This window comes from Jaculus jaculus, chromosome 1 (assembly GCF_020740685.1).
Source record: "Jaculus jaculus isolate mJacJac1 chromosome 1, mJacJac1.mat.Y.cur, whole genome shotgun sequence".
NCBI lineage: Eukaryota > Metazoa > Chordata > Mammalia > Rodentia > Dipodidae > Jaculus > Jaculus jaculus.
This window is the reverse complement of record NC_059102.1, coordinates 272,399,028-272,414,277: the sequence shown is the minus strand read 5'-3', so window position 1 is coordinate 272,414,277 and position 15,250 is coordinate 272,399,028. Positions and strand designations below refer to the sequence as shown.

General features: G+C 47.8%; 1 protein-coding gene across 1 annotated transcript; it reads right to left on the bottom strand.

Annotated features, from left to right (window-relative positions):
• Positions 1 to 1,901: 1,901 nt before the first annotated feature.
• Mlycd (malonyl-CoA decarboxylase) lies at positions 1,902 to 13,864 on the bottom strand. Its single transcript, XM_004659580.3, has 5 exons — positions 13,299 to 13,864; positions 9,036 to 9,148; positions 7,932 to 8,088; positions 5,353 to 5,502; positions 1,902 to 3,028 (listed from the first exon to the last, which is right to left on the bottom strand). The coding sequence occupies exons 1-5, from the start codon at positions 13,845 to 13,847 to the stop codon at positions 2,495 to 2,497; spliced, it is 1,503 nt and encodes a 500-aa protein (XP_004659637.1). The 5' UTR covers positions 13,848 to 13,864; the 3' UTR covers positions 1,902 to 2,494.
• Positions 13,865 to 15,250: the final 1,386 nt, after the last annotated feature.

Genomic DNA, 15,250 nt, shown 5'->3' with positions numbered 1-15,250 from the left:
TCCCAGCACTCGGGAGGCAGAGGTAGAAGGATTGCTGTGAGCTCAAGGCCACCCTGAGACTACATAGTGGATTCCAGGTCAGACTGGGCTGCAGTGAGACCCTACCTCGAAAAATCAAGGAAACAAACAAACAAAAAAACTAGCTGGGTATGGTTGCCCATGCCTATAATCTCAGTCCTAAGAAGGCTGTGGCAGAAGGACTCAGGGCCAGCCTGGGCTAGAGTGAGGTCTTGTCTCAGAAAACAAAACAAAACAAAAAAACCACAAAACAAAACAAAAAAACCACAAAACAAAATGAATAAATGAAACTGAATCAAAGCAGAGCTAGAAAGTGGCAAGACTGGCATTTGGCCACTGGCTAAAGCCAAAACCTGTGGCCTCTACCCTTGTCTTGTGCTTCTGAACAAGTCAAAGCAGGTGCACCCTGCACCCATGAGCACCCTAAGAATCTCATTTAGCAGCATGTGGGGCTGAGACTCTACAGAAAATTTTGTGATGGAATGAGGAGGGCCCTGAGAGGCAGAATCTAAGTTGCTGTCAGCCCTGGCTGCTCTATGAAGGTCACCAAATTGACAAAGCCAGGCAGGAGTCCATTGTGGGGATATAGGGAGCCAGGAGCTGCCTTCTCTTTGGTGAGCATAAGAGGCAAGCAGCCAGAAGGAGCTTTTCTGTAACGTGTGATTAGCCTTAGGGGACCTGCGGTCTGTCATCATGGGCTTTTCCTGAGTGATCTGAGTCAGGGCACTAGCCCACTCACCTGTCTGCCATCCACCCGGCCTTCACTGGGGATCAGGTAACACATGACACGGTAAGAAGTAACATGAGATCTGACGGTGGAAGCCAAGGGATGGGTACTCATGATTCTGGATTCTACTTCTTTGTACCTGACATGTGGTACAAAGTGTGGGATCAGGAGTTGTGATGCCAGGGCAAGCCTGCCCCACAGAGGCACTGGTATCATCCTTCCCCATCCCTGGAGGACAGGGATGTTCCAAACACAGTGGGGGCTCACAGAGAGTGGAGTAGCTGGGCATCAGGGCTGGGGCTCCTGAGAATCATACACCTCCTGATCTCACAGCTACCAGCAAGGAGAGGCTACTCAGAGGTGTGAAGTTTTAGCTTCCTTTTGATCTGTCACAAATAGCACTCCTGCTGTGCAGATGCCCCCAAGAAGTTCTAAAGCACTGGCTTCGCCTCCTGTGGTAGGAGGCCTGCTTCTACCAAACACAGAATGGAGGTGGCCAGGAGTGGCTGCAGGAGGTCTGGGAGGCCCCTAATTGGCAAAGAATATGGGCATGAGGTGTGTTTTTCTCTGGGCATGATTTGGTGCTTTCAGAGATCTACAACTCAGTGTCAGGAGGCCCTGACTAATGGGGGGGAGGAGAAAACATCTATTTAAAGAGGGGTTGGGGAGATGGCTCAGTGGATGAAGTGTTTGCTACACAGTATGGGGACCAGAGTTTTGATATCCAGCACCCATGTACATGCTGAGTAGGCATGGCAGCTCACAGTTCCACAAGCACACACACACATGGAACCACATCCAGGCACACAGGCATAGAAACATTGACAGATATTTATGTACACACAGAACCACATGCCAAGATCCATGCAGTCACACAGCACACACAGCGACAGTGCTAATGCACATGGAGAACCACACAGATCAGATGATGAGCAGTCACAGATCCAGATCCATGTGTACCCACCAACACGTCCCCATCCTGACAGATCCACCTATGCACACATGCAGGTACCATTTCTCCACAGCCTCTTTTGAATCTTTGTTCTTGCCCCTTTTGGGAGCTCTCACACCCTGACAGGGTGGCTAGGGAGTGATGACAGTGTACATTTCAGAACTAATCCTAGCCTTGCCAGGACTCTAATCTTAAAAGACAATCACCAGTAAATAATCACATTTAATGTTTACAGAACAAACTTGTTCTTCACTACTCAGTTCATTATGAACTTGAATTGTGGTAATTTTAAAGTCTAGAAACCAACTTGGGGCTCAAGCAGTAACATCTTCAGTGGGCAGTGATCTGCTACACTTTGGGCAAAGTCTTGAACCTCCTTGTGTGTTTCTGAGCTTCAGAATGGTGCTGGCAAATCACAGCACAGCCCTATATCCTGTTGCACCATATGGAGATGACAGCAACTGTCACCGAGTTAGCTCTACAAGCTCAGAGAAGTGCTCTCCTCTGGGCTCAGCTCTGGTCTAAGGAGCAGCCCTAGATACCATGCGGCAGAGCTTCCCAGGCCCCAAGGGCAGCAGGGGCTTCTGAAGGACCACAGTGCTGCACCTGTACTGTCATCTCTACCATGTGTATCGTTGCCAGTGCTTGACAGCTGGGTCATGACCTCAGAGTGCCAGCTGTGGGGAGGTGACACAGCACAGCTGTGCTTCCTCCAAGGGCTCCTGTGGTAGGTAGTTCTGGCCCATCTGGAACATGGCCGTCTTCTGAGCAGGGTCTTGGGTTTGGGAGGCATGTGCTCAGAGCTTGCTATTCTTCTGAAACTGGGCTACCAGGCTGAGGATCTGCTCAGAAGCTTTGATGTTCTTGGAGCCTAGGTAGGCGATGCTATTGGGGGCTGTCTCCTCTAGGTAGTAGCGGTAATTGACCATGAGGCCACATGAGCTGGTGAGGCCTTTCAAGCTACTGTCTGCCAGCCAGTTGATGCGCCACATCACAGCCCCATTCTGCAGATGGAAGTTGGCCACTGGATTCAGGGCGTAGCCTCGGTGCTTCTCCCCATACAGGTACCAGGCACACAGCCTCATCAGGGGTGTCTGCAGTGCCTGCACCAGCTTCTCAGACTTCATCCATTCGCCACTGCTCAGGAAGCCCTTGAGAGTCTCATGAACAGGGCTGCCTGTGACTTCAGTGATTTCCTTGTACTCTGAGTCTGTGAATAGTTCATTCCTCCCCTGTTCCTTTGCTTGTGTGGTTAGAAGTCCCAAAAGCCACTTGGTGAATCCAGGTATAGGTGACAGGCTTGAGAAGACCCCCAGGTGAGGAAACTCCTTCTGCACAGCAGGTAGGTGGAGGAAGGAAGGTAGAGAAAACACTTTCAGCACATGTGGTATGCACACAAACACCACTCAGTACAAAGTCTATGCATCAACTGTGGCATGCTGTGCAGCTGGCAGCAATGTCTGACAGGGATCCTGTTTTCTTTCTTTCAAGACACCTTTATGAGGAACTTGGTGTGCCCGGAAACAACCCGAGTCCCTAAGACAAGCCTAAGGGTGGTGTCTCCAACCATACCTCTGTCACACTGTAAACTGGGAATGGGGAGCCTTGCCTAAAATCAGACACGGAATGTGGCCCTGTTTCTGACCACAGCAGCCCAGAGCCATGTCTCAGGCTCAGCACACAGATGCCCAGTGACACACATGGCTTAAAGGAGGCCAGGGAATAGGAGCTACAGGTATGTCACCATATGACATGGCTTAATCACTACAGTGCAAATTACACAGAGATTTTCAATGATTATTTCCAAAAACTCAGTATTTGCTGGCTACAAATATAGGTCCACAAAGGGTTTTATTTTAATTTATGAAGAAAGGAAACCATTCTACAACCCTGAGAAAGTCTGAGAAGGTGTGGTGCCTTCTGCCTGTCTCTGCAACTTTTACATGTTGGAGGCACTTATTTTTACACCTACCTGTTCAGGAATTTATGTCACAGACACTTTCTAATGTAATGTATAATTCAAAATAATGACTTTAATGATAGAATACTAAAATTTCAGTAACAGTATGGTTCTTCTCACTGGGCATGTAGAGTGGCTTTCATACTCCAATGAGCCTTTCCATGCAGAAGGGGAACAGCTTTTGCCAGTCTGCTGGGGGCAGCCCAGAGCCTGGTGTCTGGAAATGGCCCATCAAGTGGCTACTGGACCAAGAAGCCAATCAACTCTTCTCAGATACAGTTACTAGGCAGAATATTCAGAATTCTGGATTCCAGGCCTACTCTCGCGGCTTTCTTCTCCCAGTGTCCCCCCTTCCAATGACACTCGTTAACAAAATCAGCAAAGAAAAGGGAAAAGAAACAACTTAACTGGATGTGGCTTATCATTACCTCTGGGGAAAATGACAGAGAATTCCAGCCAAATGCTAAGCTCATTAAAACTTATTGCTGCCAAGCATGGTGGCACAGGCTTAGTATCTGAGCTACCTGGGAGGCTAAGGCAGGAGGACTGTGAGTTCAAGGCCAGTCTGGGAAACTTAGTGAGTTCTTACTGCAAAATAAAAAGGGGAGCTGGGGATGTAGCTCAGTGGTACTTTCCCTTCATGTGGACAGCCCTGAGTTAAGTCCCCAGCATGACAAACCGACAAACCTGATTCCTAATAACACAGAATGCAACATGAAGCATGAACCTGCTTCAACTATACTCTGTGTATTCTAAAGAAGAGTGTCAACCACAGTGCCCAGTGCAACCACAGAGAAGTCATACAGCAGAGAACAGCTCCCATGGAGACAATGTCTGAGGTCTGGTCTTACTTCCTGTGGTTCACCAGATTCCCTGCTGAGGCAGGAACAAAAGCTGAGCCCCGGACAAACCAGAGCACAGGTAGCAAAGAAATAGGAGCCAGCCCAACTCAAGTTCACACATTTACTTCATTTATGCTGCCTGGTCTAACCTAGCACTTTTTCACAATCTGCAGACTGGGTGGGAAGCCTGGAAAGGGTCAGCTTGGCATGGCAGGGGACCATGAAATGGATCATGTGGACTGCTGCAGCTTAAAGTGAAGGGAAGCTGCCCTGACATGTGCATAGCTAGGAAAGCCAGGCAAAGTCTCCCTGGAGAGCTCACTAGCCTTAGAACATGCCTGTGCTCTGCTCTATCCCACTGTGCAGCAGTCCTGTGGCTCTTCTGCTCCTCCTCCTCCACCTCTCTCTCTGCATGTGTATGTGTAGCATGCATGGTGTCTGTTCAGATGCACACACATGTGAAGGCCAGAGAATACTGGGTGTCCTTTCCTACTGCTCTTTTTTGTTGTTTCCTCAAGGCAGAATCTCTCAGTGAACCTGGAAACCTGGAGCTGTCCTCCCCCCCCCCCCCCCGCCCAGTTAGCCTGGCTGACCTGTGAGTCCCAGCAATTCTCCTTTGTCTATCCTCCACAAGGCTGGGCTTACAGGTGTGCATGGCCACACCAAGCTTTTTATAGGTGAATGCTAGGGTGGAATTCAGGCTCCTTCAGATCCTCATGCTTGCACTAGCCTCATCCTTTCTCTCTTGATCCTGTATCTCCAGAGAGGTGGACACAACTCGTCACCCAACATAACACCAGACACCTAGCAACTGAGCCACCTCAGGAGCCACAGCTTGCTCTGCTGGGCTTACCTGCAGCTCCTTGACGACTCGCTTTATGAGGAAGGTCCCCAGCTCTACTCCCTGCAGGCCCTGCTGGGCCAGGCTGATGGAATAGAAGATGGCAGCTGTAATCCTGTTCTTCTCCTCTGTTTCAGATGGAGGGTACTCCTTCACGATTGCCTGGAAAACATCAACGATGCCCCTAAAGCCAAGCTGGAGCTTGTGCTGCTCATGCTTCCACTCGCCCTTTTTTACTGCTCACAGAACAATGCACATGGAATGTAAAGCATGGATGGAGACCTCCCATCAGTTCAGGTGCAGGCCAGCTGTTGTTTTGACAACTCTCAGGAGGTAATAATTTCACAGATTCCCTCACTGTTTGCTGAGTATTATGTCTTTTCCATTATTTTGAAATTCTCATGCAAGCTTTGCTGACTAGCAGTCCCTTTCTGTCTTTTTCAGGTCTTTTTGCAAGCTGAAGCTTGCTCCTTACATTGAGGTGTTCCACACTGAGCCTTTGTCAAGGCCAATTGACCACGCATTAGGAATTTCTTTAGATTTTCTTCAAAGTCCTACAGCCCCTATCCACTAGTTATCTCTGCTCCTTTTCTCTGAACTCTTGTTTCTCAGATTCTCAGGATGCAGTCCAATAAACTTTTTTTCTTTTTCAAAAAATAATTCATTCATTTACTTATGAGGTGGGAGGGAAGGGAGGAGGGAGAAAGCAAGCAATCATGGGCATGCCTGAACCCCTTGCCACAGCAAATGAACTCCAGACACATGTATCATTCTGTGCATGTGGCTTCATGTGGCCATTGGGAACTGAACCTGGGGTGGCAAGCTTTGAAAGCAAGCTTTCTTAACTGCTGAGCCATCTCCCCAGCCAGTTTTCCTTTTTGTTAAATGTAGCTTTTTTAAAAAAATATTCATTTATTTGCAAACAGAGAGAGATATAAGAGAGAGAGAGGCAGAGAGAACGGGTACACCAAGGCCTCTAGCCACTGTAAATGAACTCCAGATGTATACACCTCTTTGTGTGTCTGGCTCTACATGGGTTCTGGGGAATTGAACCTAGGTGGTTAGACTTTGCAGGCAAGTGCCTTAACCACTAAGCTATCTCTCCAGCCCAGCTTTTTTTAAAATTGAATTCCAGACGCGTGTGCCATGCTGTGAGCATATGGGACCTTGTGTGCTTGAATCACTTTGTGTGTCTGGCTTATGTAGTCGAACATGGGTCCTTAGGCTTAAGGCATCTCTCCAGCCCCTATGTAGCTTTTTAAAAATTTTTATTTATTTATTTATTTGACAGTGACAGAAAGAGGCGGGGGGGGGGGTGAGGGAGGGAGGGAATGGGCATGCCAGGGCCTCCAGACACTGCAAATGAACTCCAGATGCATGCACCCCCTTGTGCATCTGGCTAACGTGGGTCCTGGGGAATCGAGCCTTGAACCGGGGTCCTTAGACTTCACAGGCAAGCGCTTAACCGCTAAGCCATCTCTCCAGCCCTATGTAGCTTAAAAAAAAAAAAACTTATTTCTTTGCAAGTGGGAGGTGGGAGGGGAAATGGGACATACCAGGGACTGTTGCCACTGCAAATGAATCCCAGATAAATGTACCATTTTGTGCGCATGACATTATGTGGGTATTGGGGAACCAAACCCAGGCTGTCAGGCTTTGCAAGCAAGTGCTTTAGCCACTAAGCCATCTCTGCAGTACTCCGTCTATCTTTTTGATTTGGGGCAAAACATCCTCATTTTGCTTAAATGAAACAGATCTGACAGTGTGGTCACTGGTCCACTGTCTTATGTGCTGAATGTGTATTTCAGAGCTTCCTGCAAGATGCCTTCAGAAGATGAGCTCCCACAGAAAAGTGTGGGTCAACTCACAAGCTCTGTTCCCTGTCACCCACTGGCCCACAGAACCAAGACTGTCTTAGTAGTTTCTCAATCACAGCTATACCAGGTCCTCAACTACCTTTCTCTCTTTTCCTCCATCACCACTATTTTCTGTTAACAGACCACAATCCTTCCCAACTCAAAGTCATTACATGTGAATGTCATCTTGTGCCTAAACTATGTTGCTCACTCCTGTATCCTGTAACTACACACTTACCTACCCAATCACAACATCCACTAAAGCTCAAAGCAATTTCTTTTTGAAGAGAACAGGGGTCTGGAGAGATAGCTCAGAGAGGTATTTCCTGCACAAGCATGAGCACCTGAGACCACCCAAGTTTGATTTTCCTGGCACCCACATAACAGCTGAGTATGGTTATGTGTCTGTAACCTTAGCCTTATGGGGATCAACGACTGGGTAACCACTGGGGTTCATGCAAATGTCATGCTCCGGAATCAATGACTCATCTCAAGGAAGCATGTATGTAGATGAGCAATGGAGGGGGACATCTGATGTTCTTTGGCCTCCTCATGTGTGCATGGGGTGCATGCATTTGCACATAGGCATGCATACACCAGACATCCACACCACCACATATACTACAAAAATATTAAATATTTAATTGCAAAAAAGAGGAGATAAACCATGCTACACTACCCTTTAAAGGACATGGTGACAGGCTCATCTTGTTCAGAAGTGACCGCTGACAGTACCTGGATATTGTTGGAAATGTCATTGGTCAGCGCCACATGTAAAACGATCAGGGGCTCCCCAGGGGTTGAGCAGTGGGAGAAGAAGTAACATCTCCTGTAAGGCCCCACACGACGCTTCATATCCATCCAGTTTTTCACAGGGTGCACTGCCTCAGACCTGATGACATTATAAAGAGATAACACAAAGGCATGACCTACAAGCTAAGTGGCAACTGCTGATTCCTATTCATGGTATCTACTAAAGTCAAAGAAAAATTTCAATAATGTGGCCATTGACTCTTCTGGACGACTCCAAGAAAATCATCTTAAAAGTAGCACAGCAATGACAGAAATTGCAATTAATGTGCTCTACTTCTGAACACCAGATTTATTTATTTAGTAATGGAGACAAAACGTCTCTCTCTGTAACCCTGGCTGGTCTAATGTTTTGTAGCTACAGTTGGCCATATTCTCAAACTCACAGGGATCCTTATGCTTTGGCCCTGAGTGGTGGGCTGGCAGGTACAAGCCACCTGACTCATCACGCTGTTTTCAGAGCATTTTGTGAGGCTCTTGGGGGAGTTCAATGCAAACTTATTGGAGTGCTTCACTGTTGAACAGTGTCTTGTTCTTTGTTTCCATGTGGCAAACCTGCAGATACACATCTCCCAATCTTACCCCACCACTATTCCGTTTCTAGCATCAGAAAGGACAGCACACATGATGGTTGCTGACGGCATTGGACAGTTTTCAAGTCTTAAGTTCCATAGGTGAGCAGAGAATGTGGGTGGAAAAACAGAATACACAGCCCATGTTACAAGTGAACAACTGCCCTGGAAATGCTGTAATTTATGCATGATAGAGCTGAGAGATTTTATCCCAGTGGGAAATTTTAACATCTAGGTAAGTACTGTCTTTACCACTCATGCCATACAACTCTGGTGACAGGGCTTTGGGAAGTCATAAAATGGGCCTGTTTATGTTAATTATGAGGTTATCAGACTGATGGGGGTGTTTCTGTGTCCTGCCTCTATCTTAGTATTCCATGGGAATGCTGTGTATGATATTTATCAGGATAAAATAAAATGGCATACAACACAAGAACACACAGATGGGCATACTTACTCACTGACTTTCTGAAGCACCTCACATGGTGAATGCCAGGTGACTCGTTCCAGATTCAGGAAGCCTGAAGAAAACCATTCGGAGAGCATGCCTTTCAGCACCCCATTCATCTCCTGGGATGGAGAGAGAAGGCAGAGAGTAGCCCCAGAGAAACAATCCCTCAGTCCAGGAGCCCTGTTTATCCACTCAGACAAGGATCTTCATGTCTTACCATCTTTGAGAACAGGGCATGTTTTTCAGCAAGGCATAAGCTATTGAGAATGAGCTTTGTACTACACCTAGAGCCATATGCCTGTGTTCTGGCTAGTGAGCTGTAAGCATGTGTTATGCAACAGATTTGGAGAACCTTAAGACATTAGAGACATTCTCTTTGCCACTCTTTGTCCTGTTCATCATGAGCTGGTTTTTGGTTTTTCAAGGTAGGGTCTTGCTCTAGCCCAGGCTGGCCTTGAACTCATGGTGATCCTTCAACCTCTGCCTTCCAAGTACTGGGATTAAAAGCATATGCACCATGTCTGGCTGGGATTTTATAACTTGTATTAAGAAAAATGGGTGCATTTATGGCTTCTGAAGGCTCCATCACAGTTGTATAAATTGGCTAGAGCAGGTATTAACTTGAGTAGCTTGGGAGCAGCCATGCTGGGGACCATGACAATGAATTTTCAAGACAGAATACTAAGACCACAATGCAGGACACCACAGAGCAGAATCAGCCCCAAGCTACTTTGACCAACTTTACTGGGACCAAATTTTCTCTACTTAAACCACTATGACTTTGGGTCTCTGTCACAGATGAACTCCATACAAGATTCATAAATATTTTCATAATAGTACACAACTCAGTAAATCTGGTACTGAAATGACCTTCTGCATCTTTGTATAAGGTTCACAAAGAATTTGATGGTTATCTACAAGCACTAGTTTTATTATAGCTGTAAAAACCTTACATCTTAATTCCTGATAAAAGATGAAAGGCCTCAAACTTGGTCATGGGAATAAAAGTTGCAGGCAAGAGCTGGTAGCTTGTAGTTGTCAGAAGGATATAGCATTTCCTTCATGGCCTTAACTACTAGGGCAAGAGAAGGCCCAAGGTTTGTTCTGTGCAACCTCAAGGTGTGCAAATTGAGATCCAGCTGGTGTGAGCCAAGGACACTGTTTAATGTAAGTTTTGAATGGCTGTCTGCCCAAAGATGTCATTCTGGGAAAGTGTGAAACATTGTTAGAGGTAATTGCACATAGGATAGATGAGTTGGTGGAGCTATTCTGGAAGGGACTTAAACCTTGGAGATGTGACGGGGCAAAGACGCTGTGCAAGCACTTTAACTAGGTTCTATGTGCTTTTCATTCAGACATAAGCTTTGAAGGGCTCATGGATCCAATCAGGAACAGGCTGGTTGGTGCAGTGTGGAAAAAGCTACACTTCTGATACTCATATGAGAGGGAAGACCCAGCAATGCCTAGCTTCAGTATTCAAGGAGAGAACAGTCTCACCTGACAAAACTTCTCAGCAAATCTCTTCATTCTATTCTGAGCCTCTGACAGCTATGACATGTGACGTTGGACACAAGAGCTGGGAATCTAGGCTAAAGGTGAAAAGTCTCACTGCTTAGTGCTGTCACTCACAACATCCAGTGGGGACTGATCATGAGGCCAGATCACTGGATCACACACAGGAGGCTACAATGAAACCTCCTCTGCTGTCTGCTAATTCAGGAAAACTGATGCATACTAGAGGCTGGGAAGTTCAAGTATGGGAGTAGCCGGCCTTCCATCTGTTCTGTGCTGTCAGTTCCCATTTTCCTAGAGGATGCTGTTTAGACAAGCCAACTTGTCCTTTTAGGAAAGAAAATGTTGCCTCCTGCCCTTCCACTGTTTGGTTCTCAAGATCTGTCTGTATTGAGAAGTTACTTGGCCTTGCTCAGAGCCCAGTGCTAGGGAGGGAGGTGAAGCTTACTGGTCAGGAAGGACTGCAGGATCTAGAAACAAGGCATAATTTCATCTCACAGAGCTGCTACCCATGGCTATACTGGAGTAAACTAAACTTTGGTCTAGCATGGCAAAGCACAAAACTTACTGAAATTCTTCAGGGACTATTCCATTGCCTTATAGGTAGAGCCTGTCCAGCAAAGCCTACTGTGCTGGTGGCTGTGGTGAAAGAAGGTGGGAGCCCTCTTCTGGCTCAGCTCACCATGATTACCATGTTCAAACCACCCATCCACAGTCATTTCCAGGATGTAAACACTTAACAACTGCAGAATACCTCTGAACCTTTCTTCTCTTCCCCAGGGACATTTTTGTTCCACTAGGTTTGCACCTCTGTAAACTAGAGTTCCAAAGATGTGCTCCATCTACTTTAAGCAAGGCTGAATGGATAGATAGAACTCTCATGATCATGGAGAGTTGGAATGTTGCAGGGTTAAGAGCTAAATTACCTTGGGTTGCCTCTAGCCCCCGATAGCTATTTATTGCCCACTTATGTGTCTAAACTAACATCTCTATCACCATCAGGTGAAACATTTCTGGAATGTACTAAGACCACCAACCTCCACCAACCCAAGGCTAACAATGTCATTAGGTAATATCGGAAACCTATAGCAGAAATTTCCCACTTTGCTATAACCCATCTCTCTGCAGCTGAGGAAAAGAAACATGGACTGCACAGTGAATTTACAGAACTTCCAACAGCAGAAGCGAACTCTAATGTGTCCTTGAACTCCCAGTGACGAGAAGCCGGTCATTTCTTAATACTTCTTAAAACCAGAGGATTTCAAACTGGATGGGACATTAAGTCACCAAGGGGCAGAGCTATCCAACAGCTGCTGTTGATTCCTGTGGCTAGGTGGGAGCCTTTCATGGCCTTTTTCCCAGCTCTCAATCCTGGGACAGAGCATGAAGCAGTCTGACCTCAAAGATAATGGTGACTCAAGGTCCCCAGCTGTCTCTGGAGCACCCAGAAATCTATCTCATCAACTCAGCCTCATTTCATTCTACAAGTTGTTTAAGACAAAAGCTCTTGTTCTCAAGGAGTTGCATGTTGCCAGGACATTTCCACCACTTGCACTGTGATGGAGCCTGGAACAAGGTCGACTCAACATAGTAAGAATATGGCTGATTTGTGGTGTAATGAACAGCTGGGGTTCCCAGTCTGGGAATCTTATGGCTGAAGGCCCATGACCCTGGGTAACACCTAGCATTGTAAATGAACCAGTTGTCAAGAGAAATCAATTAAAAACAAATGTTATCACTGAGATGAATTCTGTTCTTAACTACACCCAATTTTTCTTCATTAAAGCCCAGTGGCCAAACTGTTAAGAAACTTCCTTATAAATCCTGTTAGTCACTCAGCATAGTGATGACCTGTACAGCAAGGCTGGGGATGGTAATCAAAGCCATCTATTTGTCTTGAACAAGTCATACCATAGCAGTATTTATCTTCTTTACTGTAAAGGGGAATACATGTGTCATCCAAGAACAAAAGTAAAAAACCATTGTCAAGTTTTGCCTTTAGATGACTTGGGGCAAGCCATCCAAATATTCAGTGTTTTGAAAAGAACATAAAGTTCAGCTTGTTGGAAACTTGTGAAATGTTTGCATCATGGTGTAGTCAATAAAGGGCAGGTGAGTCTTCCTGGGCATTTAATATTAGTGGTATAAAGGCTGTGTGCAGTCTTAGGCAATTTTTCAGGTCATAATTATGAAATTTCATGGTTATTATCTCATATGAACTCTGGGCTAAGCATCTGCCTACCTCATAAATGGAGAATCACTTTTTAGGGCTTAGGTGCCCTCAGGGAGGTCAGTCTCCTATGCACAATTATTCGAAAGAAGGCCAGAGGGCACTGAGATAGACAATAGTGACCTTGACTTTTGGTCATCTTTATGCATCTCACGTCCTTACGGCAGTTTGACATAGAAGGGATCCAATTCATTTGCCCGAAGTCTACCAGGTGTCTGTTTCATACTTACTCAAGAATAGCCCAGTTAAAATAAGACAGAGTACACTCATCAGGTAGCAGGCATGACAGTCACTTTAAGGGTGGACTAGTGTCACGCACTGAGGTTTGCAAGGTGAGACTGGAGGGCAGCAGAGGCGCGCTTGGCCTAGGCAAGGGCTCAGATACTGGGAAGAAGGGGGCAAAGTCTGGGGGCTGTAATTACGAGGGACGGTCGTGAAGTTTCACGCAGGGGAAGGCAGTGTCTGGACTTAAGGGCAAAATGCGGACTGCAAAGCCCGGGGTCGGAGCGGCCCGGGCGTGGCCTTACCCGGACGTGCGGGCCCTCCACCAGCTTGAGGGCCTGCGCCTCCAGCAGGTCGGCCCGCAGCTGCACCAGGAAGCGCACGCCGCCGTCCAGCTTGCTGATGTGGTGGAAAAGGCCGCGGTAGCGCGGCACCAGCGCGTAGCGCAGCCGGTCCTCGGCCTGCAGCAGCACGGCGGGTTCGCGAGGCTGCTGGCGCAGCTGGAGCACGCCGGCGCTCTGCTCGGCCACCTGGCCGTGGTCCACGCCGAAGCCCTGCGCCAGGCGGCCGAGCAGCTCGGCGCGCTGGCCCACCTCGGCCAGGCCGTCGTAGAAGCTCACGAAGTCAGCGCACTGGCCCTCGGCGGGCGCCGGCGTCTTCTCCCGCAGCTCGTAGGCCGGCGTCTGGGGCACCGCGCGGCGTAACAGCTCGTCCATGGCCCGCTCCAGGGAGCCCGCCGTCGCCGCCGCCACAGGCCCGCTCGAGAGTCGGGGCCCGGGCGGCCGCACCGGCCGCGGAGGAAACCGCAGCGGGAATAGACACCGCGCCGTCAGACCTGGCCCGAAGCCTCGCATGGCACCGGGGGAACAGCTGCTGAGGGATGAAACCGGCGGTCCCGCCGCCGCTACCACGCTTCCGCTTCCGACTTCCGGCGCGCGCCACCCCCATTGGCTGAAACCAGGGGACGGGCGGGGCGCTGGCCAATCGGAGGGCGGAGGGGCGGGGGCGGGGCAGGGCGGTTTCCTCCGGCTCTAGGCCAAGTGTTGCCAAAGGTTAAGGGGGCGGGGCGGTCACTTGGGGCCTGGCAGCCTTCTTGGACGGCTCTTCTTCTGACACCTGTCCTGACAGCTAGTCACTATCCCAGCCCCTCTCCTCTTTCCCATATTTTCATACGCCTGCGCCTCTAGTTTCGAGCGCCTCCAACTTCTCGGTATATTTCAGTCGCCTGGAAACCTGGTACACACGCAGGACACTGGGCTCTGATTCTGATTAGGGTGGGCGAGGTGCCAAAGAATTGGCATTTGCCTGCTTAAGAAGAGCTTGTGGCCTTTCTCTGACAAGACAGCTTTTGTTTGATTGCCTAGATGCATTTCAGCCCTTACCAGAGTCCTTCCCAGAGAGTACTGCCAGGGACCCAGTTCTTGCCTCCTGTTGCATGCTGGACAGTGTTTCATATATGCTGCAAACCCAGTTCCCAGGTCCTTCTGTTTCCGCCTACTTGCTAGGTGACATTCATGTATGCATGCATTCATTCGAATATTTGTTAACTTCCCTGTGTGCCAGGCCCTACACTAGATTTGTGAAGAGCCCAAACCAAAGTAACGCCATGACAGACTTTAATTATATTAATAGGTCTAAGTTTCTGTTGCCCTGTAGGGCCCAAATTACTGACACAGCATTTTGCGGTTACTGGGAAAAACAACCACAAACTTCTCAGAACCCAAAATAATCCCTGTAACGGGCCAATCAAAAAGGAACAAGTAAATGTTATACATCCTGTGGCTCTTGTGACTATAGATAAATTTGCTTAAAGTTCCTCAGCCACTATGTAACCAATCAACTTGCAACATGTATGCTCTTGCTAAATGTGAACCCATCATGTAACTGCTACGTTGAAAATTCCCACTTTCTTTGTTTAAACCTAATAAAAGCTCCTCCCAGATACCATTGGGGGCTCTTGGACAGACCCACTGCATTGGTAAAGTCTGGAGCCCAAGCTTAAGCCCAAAATAAAGCTCTTTGCTGTTGCATACGTGTCCAACTCTCTTGGTGGCCTTTGGGGACTCCTCGATCTGGGCATAACAGTTTGCAATAAAAATGGTCCTGACCCTGTCCTAACAGAGTCTGAGGGAGTCAGATAATGAAATATCTACAAAAAAGGAAGTAGCGTGCAGCAATATAAAGTAGCAGAGCTAGTGAGGGCTCTTTATGGATTCAGCTTGACATGACCATAGCCATCTCATCGTGACTTGTGGTG

Coding starts and splice junctions, on each gene's coding strand:
- Mlycd (XM_004659580.3), bottom strand. CDS start 13,847: ATGCGAGGCTTCGGGCCAGGTCTGACGGCGCGGTGTCTATTCCCGCTG. Junction 9,149..13,298: donor TGGAGGGCCCGCACGTCCGG/GTAAGGCCACGC, acceptor TCTCCATCCCAG/GAGATGAATGGGGTGCTGAA. Junction 3,029..5,352: donor GAGTCGTCAAGGAGCTGCAG/GTAAGCCCAGCA, acceptor CCTGCTGTGCAG/AAGGAGTTTCCTCACCTGGG.